At 35.6% G+C, this 9,562-nt stretch overlaps 1 protein-coding gene across 2 annotated transcripts in view; it reads left to right on the forward strand.

The window, feature by feature from the left end:
- The window catches only part of LOC149086616 (putative sodium-dependent multivitamin transporter), a 30,290-nt gene extending 20,764 nt beyond the window's left edge, over positions 1–9,526 (forward strand). The window contains exons 7-13 of one of the 2 annotated variants that reach the window (XM_089231000.1): positions 77–212; positions 938–1,145; positions 3,961–4,115; positions 4,656–4,891; positions 5,108–5,217; positions 6,164–6,237; positions 8,699–9,526. In XM_089231000.1, the coding sequence (XP_089087126.1) occupies positions 77–212; positions 938–1,145; positions 3,961–4,115; positions 4,656–4,891; positions 5,108–5,217; positions 6,164–6,237; positions 8,699–8,767 (988 nt within the window). In that variant the 3' untranslated portion in view covers positions 8,768–9,526. The remainder of the gene's footprint in view (positions 1–76; positions 213–937; positions 1,146–3,960; positions 4,116–4,655; positions 4,892–5,107; positions 5,218–6,163; positions 6,238–8,698) is intronic. The other variant, XM_089231001.1, reaches the window with a different exon arrangement.
- The last annotated feature ends 36 nt before the right edge of the window (positions 9,527–9,562 follow it).

Raw genomic sequence — 9,562 nt, forward strand, 5'->3', positions numbered from 1 at the left:
AAGAGAAAAAATACTACTTCTGTATATAATAATAATGTGTGTGTATTTAATATCTATATTCATTTTCTCATTTTAGAGCATTGCTACTGAGTATACCTATGACAATATTTTTCAACGTTTTGTGTTGTATCGCTGGGCTGGTTGTTTATGCCAATTTTTATCAGTGTGATCCCGTGACTTCACCGTTCAAAGAGATCAAGTCAACCGACCAGGTGCATATATTCAATACATAAACTAATTTTTCCATTTCTATAACTCTTAAAATATATAAAAAAAGGTCTTTTCGTTCAATCTCGATAAAATTCAATAGATGCTTGCAAATATTCAACTTTCTTAAGTCAAGTTTTAGTTGTTCGATATCAATTGGAATGACAAAATCATTTTCTTTTAAATTCTGATTCGAAATACTCAATTAAGGTTAGGATATTTAAGATTGTTCTATTAGCTATCCGAAAATTATTTTACTGTATTTTATTGTACAAATAAAATCACATTGCCATGAGCTAAGCCATAACATGAGTCAAATGGGAACATAGTTTCCCCGAATGATTGGTAACAAAATCGTAATCTCTATCACCGTCATCTAAGTAGAGCCCATTTAATATGATCATTAAAATATATACTGTAAACCAGGCCCGAGTAAAAAACAAAGAAAAAACGTATGTCCAACCCTTTTGATGATTGTGGTGTTGCCACTAGGAGGAAATGAATAAATATATGTGTGTGTGTGCTGGGGAAGCATTGGCGTACGCAAAGGGGAGTAAAGTTTCTAATAAATTTTCGTGTTTTTGGTCAATGTATACTAATTACCGTTCGCATTCGTCATTGATGTTAGTAAGAATTCATTATTTACACTTGAAAAAAGAATAAAATTTTCATTTCTTTCAATTCAAAAATTATCAACCGTTTATGAATAATTCATTTTCTTTCATTTCAGTTATTACCATACTTCATGATGCGATCCCTTGGAACTTATCCCGGTTTGCTTGGTCTTTGTATATGTGGGATATTCAGTGCTTCACTCAGCACTATTTCCTCTGCTGTGAACTCTTTATCTGCTGTTACAATGGAGGACTTCATCCGACCCATGTTGAAATCTAGAGGCCTCACGCAGGCTAAGGCAACATTTCTTGCGAAGTCTATAAGTTGAACATAATTTTTCTTCCATTATGAAATTGTGATTTACTTTTATGCTAACGAAATAATTGAAATCTAGTGTTATTTCTGTCATAAAACAGTTTATTCTGCGATGTTCGTATTGGTTGTACATCGACCGAATTGAGATGTCTGCACCATGTGTGTGATACTGAGTTGCCACCACTCATGCACTTTAATGGGGAGAGGGGGAGGGGCTCAGGAATAAAAGCACTTTCTAAAAGAAAAATGTTAATCCGTGAAGTTAATTTAGGCTCAGCGACCTTTCATGTTAAATAAACACGGATTTTTGGTGTTTATATTTTTTGCTTGCAGTTCGTTCGTAGTTTATTCAATAATGCTTATATAATTAAATTTCAGTGATTAGGAGAAAAAAACAGATTAAGTGATATGAAAATATGCATTCTTAATGATAAACAAGATTTGTTTTAATACAGTCAGTTAATTTTAATCAAAAAAATCCAATTTAAATTAAAAAAAAACCAAATTTTAAAATTAAAAAAAATCAGATTTTTTCTTCTCTTTTTTTTAAAATCATTTTTTCATACCCTGGTCCACACACTTAAGGAGTGGGCTATAATTTACATTGCTCATTCTTAATCCAAATCTTCAAAACACATGCGTTTGAGTAGTTTAGTTTTCTCCATTAAAATGGAATCTCCCTCTACTCCCGCCGATATGATTTTTATGGATGTATGAAGATAATAAATAAATCTTATATATAAATGTGAAAGTATGTATGTATGTATGTATGTATGTATGTATGCTCTTTATACAAATCTACAGTTTTAGGCCGATCGTCGCCAGATTTTGCATATATACCAAACAGAACCGGGATTGAGCCGTAGGCTACTTTAAAAGTTCGTCAGAGCTGGGCAAATGCCCGAAATGGGCGAAAAACTGTCGGGCAACAATGGTTTTGGGGCCCTCAACAATTACTTTCGGAACGTTTACTTTGGTTACCGTGGTTCCCAACAATGCGTTTCAGACATGTATATACCTTTACAATGGTTTGTCACACCTTTAACGCTGCAATCATTACAGTTTATTCCTTTATAATGGTTTGGCTCTTTTCCAATACTCCCTGTAATTGAAGAAAACCCTGGAAGCGCCAGATATTTTTGCTTGCATGTATACAGGGTGTCCTGTAAGTGCTAATGTGGCCTTTATCTCATCAACCACCCATCGTTGAGGTATAGTTTCAATTTAAAAAGTGCTTAAAAGGAGTTTGAATAATATTCGCTGCAGAAGCTGGACATCTGACGTCACTAACAACAGAGAACAACAACTACGACGATAAAACAGGGAATAAAAATGGTCTACGCCAGCTGATGAACTCAATGCTTGCCTCAAATCATCAGCACTCTACTTCACCAAACACCAACTCTGGCCATATCGCTACATTGCAATTTACTGCCATTAGTGAGATGGGTTGGAAGTGAAGGTTCTGTCTATCGGTGGTCGCCTCGAGTTTGTTAGGACATCAACACTCTGGCCCGAAGCTAAAAAATTATCATTATCCACCAACATGCGAGTTCAACTGCAAAATGACTCAGCACTGCTATCATTTTCACATCAGTTGATCAAACTTGGCAATGGAAGAATTCCCGTAGACCCAAGCACTGGACTGATTACGTTCCCAAATGGATTTTGCCAGTTATTATATATATAAACTCAGTTCAAGAACTTGCAGACCACGTCTTCCCAAAAATTCAACAAAATCACCGAAACCATGAGTGGCTTTGTGAGAGTGCGATTCTGGCACCGAAAAATGACAGTGTGAACAAGATCAACGGAAAAATTCTAAAAATTATTCCGGGAGACTCCACATCTTACAAATCGGTTGACACTGTCACAGACACAGCGCAGACAGTTCTGTATCCTGCAGAATTTCTGAACTCTTTGGATATTCCGGGTGTGCCACCACACAACTTGACCCTCAAAGTCGGAGCACCTATAATGATTTTAAGAAATTTGGAGATGCCGATACTCTGCAATGGCAACAGACTCTGCGTGAAGAAATTGCACAATTACATCATCGAAGCAACGATTCTAACTGGATGTTACAAAGAAAAAGAAGTCTTCATTCCACGTATCCCAATCATCACCGAAGAAATGCCATTCACTTTCAAGCGATTACAGTTCCCGATTCGTTTAACTTTTGCCATGACAATCAACAAAGTGCAAGGCCAGTTGTTAGCAGTGGCAGGTATCAACTTACTTGAGCCCAGTTTTTCACACCTTTTCGTCACCTGTTCGCGTGTGGGTAATAGCAAAAATTTGTACATCTACACACCAGATGGAAAAAGAAAAAATATTGTGTATCCACAAGCGATTGCCTGAAGATTTTAATTAAAATATTTAAATATAAAAGTAATTTTCTCTTACTTGATGCAGAATTTTTTTTGATTAAGAAGTAATTAATAAGCTATACATATATACATTTTTTACGGGGCGGGCAACGTCGCCGGGTATCAGCTAGTAATATATAAATACGTTAATATTGTGTCCACTTTTGAGAAATTTATCTTATTTGGTACCAACTAACAAAAGCCTGACTATATGTTTAACATGATATTTTCAGTTTAAGGTTCAAGAATTTCACTTTTCTAATTTTATGAATGTCTGCTACCAACCATAAGCATATAGAAAGCCGAATTAACATGTTTCAAATGGAAATTAATCTTTATTTTTCAGCGAATTTATCAGTTTTTTAAGCACTTTTCACTTTTTTGTGTATGTTTACTGTATTAGTTGTTAAGGAATTCAATTTCTCTCTGCTTATTTTTATTTTTCACTATATAGCTCTTGGATATGGGGCTTTATTTGTGGTAATAGCTTTCTTGGTGTCAATTTTTGAGAACCTGACTGTGGCTTCTCACACTGTTTATGGAATGCTTGGCGGCCCAATTCTTGGAGTTTTCATGCTAGGAATGCTCACTACCAAAGCAAACGAAAAGGTCAATATACTTCATTTTCGAACAGCTTAATCTCCAGTTGCAAAATTCAAATTGAGAAAATTTTTTATAAAAATTATATCGAAATGCCTTTGATTGTATATTTACATTAATTTTTTTTCTTATTAACAATCAAAGATTTGTTGTTATTAGAACTATAGTCTTTACACCTAAATATGAACGGCAGAGCTCTGTTACCGGACTTATCCCGTTGCTTGGATTTCTTCCAGCCCAGCTTCATGACAGAGTCCAGATTGACAGAAATATCATGAAGGTTAACTTGAAAACTTTCACCCTTTTTTTTTCATTTTTGTCAAAAAATAGTATGTTTTATTGGTATTGTATAGTAACATTCTACAAACATTGGTCTTGAAATATTTTTTTCTAGAAGGTTTAGATCATGTTTATGGGATAAAAGACTTACAACTACCAACAAAATTTTCAATATTTGTTGCTACCAAATTGAAGCTGATTTATTTTTTCTATTTCATATTTGGTTAAGACTCCGTTAAACTTTTTTGATTCCTCATACGATTCAAACAGGGCGTTATTTTTGGTTTGTTGTCAGCTGTTGTGTTGTCAGCATGGATAAGCTTCGGATCATCTTCACATGCGCCACTGCCAGTCACTCTTCCAGTTTCCACCGAAGGTTGTCTAACGGAGATGAGTGAAAAAATGAATGAGACATTTTTTGCCATTTCCAAGGATGTCTCTACTGTTTCTCCAATGCTGCTGAATTCATCTCAGATTGCACTTAGTAGTGACCAAAATATTAATGAGTAAGTGCACTTGAATTCAATACCCTTAGAGTTTGAATTTCTGCATATACATTATTTTTGTTTGCTTGAGCGGATCGTTCCCTCCGTAAAAAAAATTAAATGATTATAGAATAGAATCATAGGTTATAATTGATTATTATTAGTAAAATTTAATAAAATTGAAATATAATGTTACTTGTTTTGAGTGTTAATTGTTCCCCCCCCCCCTCTTTTCAGACACATATTTATACTGTACAGGATTTCATACATATGGGTCACACCTATTGGTTTCATCGTATCTTTCGTTGTTGGATATATTGCTAGTTTTGTCGCTGCACGGATAACTGGTATTTTGAAATGTTTTTGCACGTTCAATTACAAATTTCAATCACATGATTTTTTGTAACCCTTTAATTCTCCATTGACCTATTAATCACCTTTCCAATGATTTTCCATTCAATTTTTATGTTATATTTGATTACAAAAAACAAGCAATTATTAAATTTAACTTTTTGTCTTAAAAAAATTAACTTAATATTGAAAAACATAATAACCATAATAGTAAAATGTATTAAAAATTATCAAAAACAACTGCTGTAAAAGAAATTTTTTGAGTAAAACAAAAATTGTTAGTGTTTTTGTATATACGGAAAAATCCTCCTTTCTTTTATCTATTTTGTATATATTTCTGTTAAATTAATGGGTATGGTGTTTCATGAGTTACACACACTATGTTAAAAAAATTGCCAAGATAGCTGATGAATTGTAGGAATTCGCTAATTACATGTATTGGGGGGGGGGGGGGGGCAGTGGTTCTTGTTGACAGAAAAATGCCTGGATATTCTAAACCGGTGGGGAGGGTTATTTACCGTGAATCCGTAGATCCCTTAGGGCTCTGTGCGCATTTCCCAGGGGCTTCGTGGCCACTTCAGTTGACAATAAAATAAATCGGTAAATTTGATAAGGCTTTCGGGTGAGTCAAAAACCGTTGAGGATATGCCCTGCCTCTATGTGGTGGGTGAAGAAATAGTTTAACGACACTGAACCGGCCACAGAATTTTTTTTTTCACACCAGCGTCTTGACCTCAACCAAAATAGAAGCTCTTTGGGACGAACCCTGAATGCCTGTTGCGATCGTTATCAATAAAGCCCGACTTCTGTTATAGCTAACTTCCGTGTTGAATGAGGAATTGGCGGAAACTTTTCGCTGAATATTATCAAAAACAAATGTATGACGAGAAGAATGGAAATCTGTTTTATCAGATTTGAATGATACTTTTCTTTCATTCATAGGAGAAAATCCAGACATTCCCGCTGAATATTTAAGTCCTGCTGTACGATGGTTTATGGGGAAAAGTTCAAAAAAGGTATGTTATAATCTGTTGAATGTGCCATTCATTGTCATGTTTGATGTAATGTTGATCAGAAACAATATTGTACTGCAGCATTTGCCCAGAAATGTATTTTAGATGGCAGGGTAATTTAACTTTTCTGACCTATCACTTCCGTTTTTGGATTTCACACCCTTCTCTTTGTGAGGAATGATACCAATTCGCATTGCATATTGCAGTTCGAATCTCTGCCAGTAGTTTACTCTTTCATTGCAATCAGTTGTCTGAGCTCATTTTCATTCTCATTGTTGATATGCATGTCTCATTCTGATTGCCTGTGAAACTTTCCATAACTACAGCATGAATTTATTGTGTATTTGAATCATACCAATGTAGATTTTCATTTCTGATACGGTCAGAGAAATGCATGTCGTTCCCCAAGAGTCGGGCAGACAGAGCTCCAACTCAGGCAAAATTCTCATTATTTTTTGTTTTTCACACAATCAATTCACTATAGAAGGGCCCATGAAAACCGCAAAAGATCCCAGCCTAGGGGCGCGGATTTATGGTTTTGCCGCCAGTGAGCTACACAAAATTTAATTTTCTTAAAGCGTTCTTTCTTTTCAACCAATTTTCTTGGCCGCTCATTCCTCGAATTCGCTGCCCTGTACAATAACTCGATTGTCCTGTAAATACGCCTGTGTGTCTAAGTCATTAGTATATAAAGGGATGAGAAACTTGTGATAGCCTTGGGAAAGTCCTGGGTTTACGGACGCGTCACTTTGTGTAGTAGCAGCTCAAGAACGAAGGTTTGAGGAGTCGGTGTTATATCGAGCCAGCCTACGATGAAGAACGCTTAATGGCACTGAATGGTGGAAACAGCAAGTCAACGCTTAAGCTCAGAAGTGCCAGTCACTTGCGCATGTCATATAGCAGCGTCTAGTCAGTAAGATCGGGGATGAAGCCGTAAACGATCCGCGAACCCTCAAACGTCACCAACAGCTAGCGAAACGTTATTTTGACGTCACCCGGTGGACAAGTAGCTTCTCACTGCACTTTCACAACTCGTAGAGTACCAATCTCGCAGTGTAAGCCGATCGCGCGATAAGACAGATAATTGCTAGGCAATTTCGAACTTGACTATTCTAGGGCCAGATTGGTAAGCCTGGGGGATACTTGATAGAAAAATATAAAACACACATAACACACACTTATTTCAATACAATGATCAGACCTGGATCTTGAATCCTATGAACTACGCTGCCGTAGAAGGCGCCGACTGAATTGGGCTGATTTTTTAGGGCGCCAACTGGAAAGGAGGGGTGATTTTTTTTATCACCAAAATATATATTCGCTTACACTTGAGAAATGTCCAGAATAGATCCCGGCAATGATAACTGTGAAAATTACCTTAGGACCAATCAAACATGTTTAAATTGGTCTTATCAGTGTTCTTTTACAAATTTCCAATATCGGATGCGGATTAATGGTTTTTCCGCCCCCCCCCCCCCGTTCAATTTTAGTCAAAGGAGTTTCTTGACCACTTCATTCCGCAAATTTACCGCCCTAGGCAACCTGTATAGCTGCCTCCCATATGTCTACCTTGTAGTCACTCACAAACTTGAACTCTGTCTTTGTCATCCCTTTGGTTACACCTTGACCCAGTCCCTGGATCTCTAGGCGGAAGTGCATTTATTGTTTTATCACCTACGCAGAGCCGTTTTAAGAGCGCCATAGATCCCCCCCCCCCCAGGTCTTGTGACTTTTCTTAAGCTCCTGCCTTAGAAATATCCCCTAGAAAAATACCTGCCTCGCAATTTACATATTTGCTGTCAAACATGGCACGCAGATCTCGTTTTCTTGAAGCCCCTATGCATTCGATTCCCAGGGCCGTGCCCGTGTGAACCCATGCATTAAGATGACATTGCACCTACTAGCTATACAAATTGTGTCACCTTTATCCCTTTCTATTCGGTGTTCTTGACCATTCATTGCTCAAATTTTGCCTCCCTGGGCTATATGTAGCCCGCTAAGCCCCCTTCCCCCAGTAAATATGCTACTGCTAGGGTCAGTGCTCCAGGACGTTGGGGACATAGAGCATGATACACATAACTAAATTTTTGAATTTAAAGTTATAAAAGTGTCCAGATTTTTACCTCCAAAATGTCCAGTGATGGCAATTAGAATTGTTTTCGAATTTCAATACTGAAATGTATTTTTTAGGGGGGGGAAATATTCATGTTTTATTGGACCTGAGAAAATGAAATAAATTTTGAATTTTAAAAAAAAGGTTAGAAAGAGTTACTATTTACACATAGGAGAATATTTTTGTAGAATTGACTGATGTCATCTAGAGCCCAATTTTATATGGGTTATCAGATTTCATCTAAGTTGGTTTTAATTAGAGTTTTAATAGGTTTTTCTTAATTTCATTCTGTTGTATAATAGTTTTATACTTTGAGTGATTCTAACATTGTCAAATCTTCAATATTTCAAGGTATCGGAGCATGCAGTAGATGGATATGCGTTAGCTCATCTCAGTGATAGTTCTCCTGTGCAGCGATGAACTAACATTAAGCCTTAAAAAAGGGAAATATTTTTGTTTTTTGTCGGATCTGATGTTCGTTGTCGATTTGTTTTTAAGTTTATTTTTGATTTTCTATCGCATTTACATTTCCTCTTTTTTTTTGATAAATGATTTACTTTTCAAAAATTATATTCATAGCTTTAATGGGATGTACTTTTACATTAGTTCGAATAGACATTTTCCCCATGATGCATTTCATAAAATATAAAGATGATTTTAGATATAAAGAAAGATCAGGTTTTCGCCTTAGCGTTTGTGAAGAAACATTCACCCTTCATATCTAAAATTTATAATTGTCTTTGATAAGGTATTTCTAAAGTTAGATGAAAGAAATCTTCTCGTTTTTAAAGTTTTACTTTTTAGATGTTGTGGAAGAATTTAACTTTTAAAAAATTTAACAATTTTTTCATTTAATCAGGCACAATCAATACAATCTTTCTGCATATGAGATACACCAGAAATATTAATATTTGTATCTAAATTATATAGAATTCTATGTGTTTTTACTTTTTTTTTTTTGAATATAGCTATGTCATTTTAATGAAACTGGCGCCTTTTCAGCTAATGGCACAATACTAGTTCAATGTGATTTTGAATTTTCAAACATTGTGATGAGCTTTAGAGCAAAAAGTACAATTTTATAACATAGAGATTTTTGTCTCTTTAAGCGGTCTTCCATAGGTTCCCTGGATTTGGATATTTTTATAAATGGGATCTTAATAAACGTGTAATACAATAATTTGTGTTTGTGTTTATTGTAAAATTATTAGTCAG

Source organism: Pholcus phalangioides, unplaced genomic scaffold, assembly GCF_987345545.1.
Source record: "Pholcus phalangioides strain wild (caught in Gottingen) unplaced genomic scaffold, Ppha-v1.0 ptg000004l_1, whole genome shotgun sequence".
NCBI lineage: Eukaryota > Metazoa > Arthropoda > Arachnida > Araneae > Pholcidae > Pholcus > Pholcus phalangioides.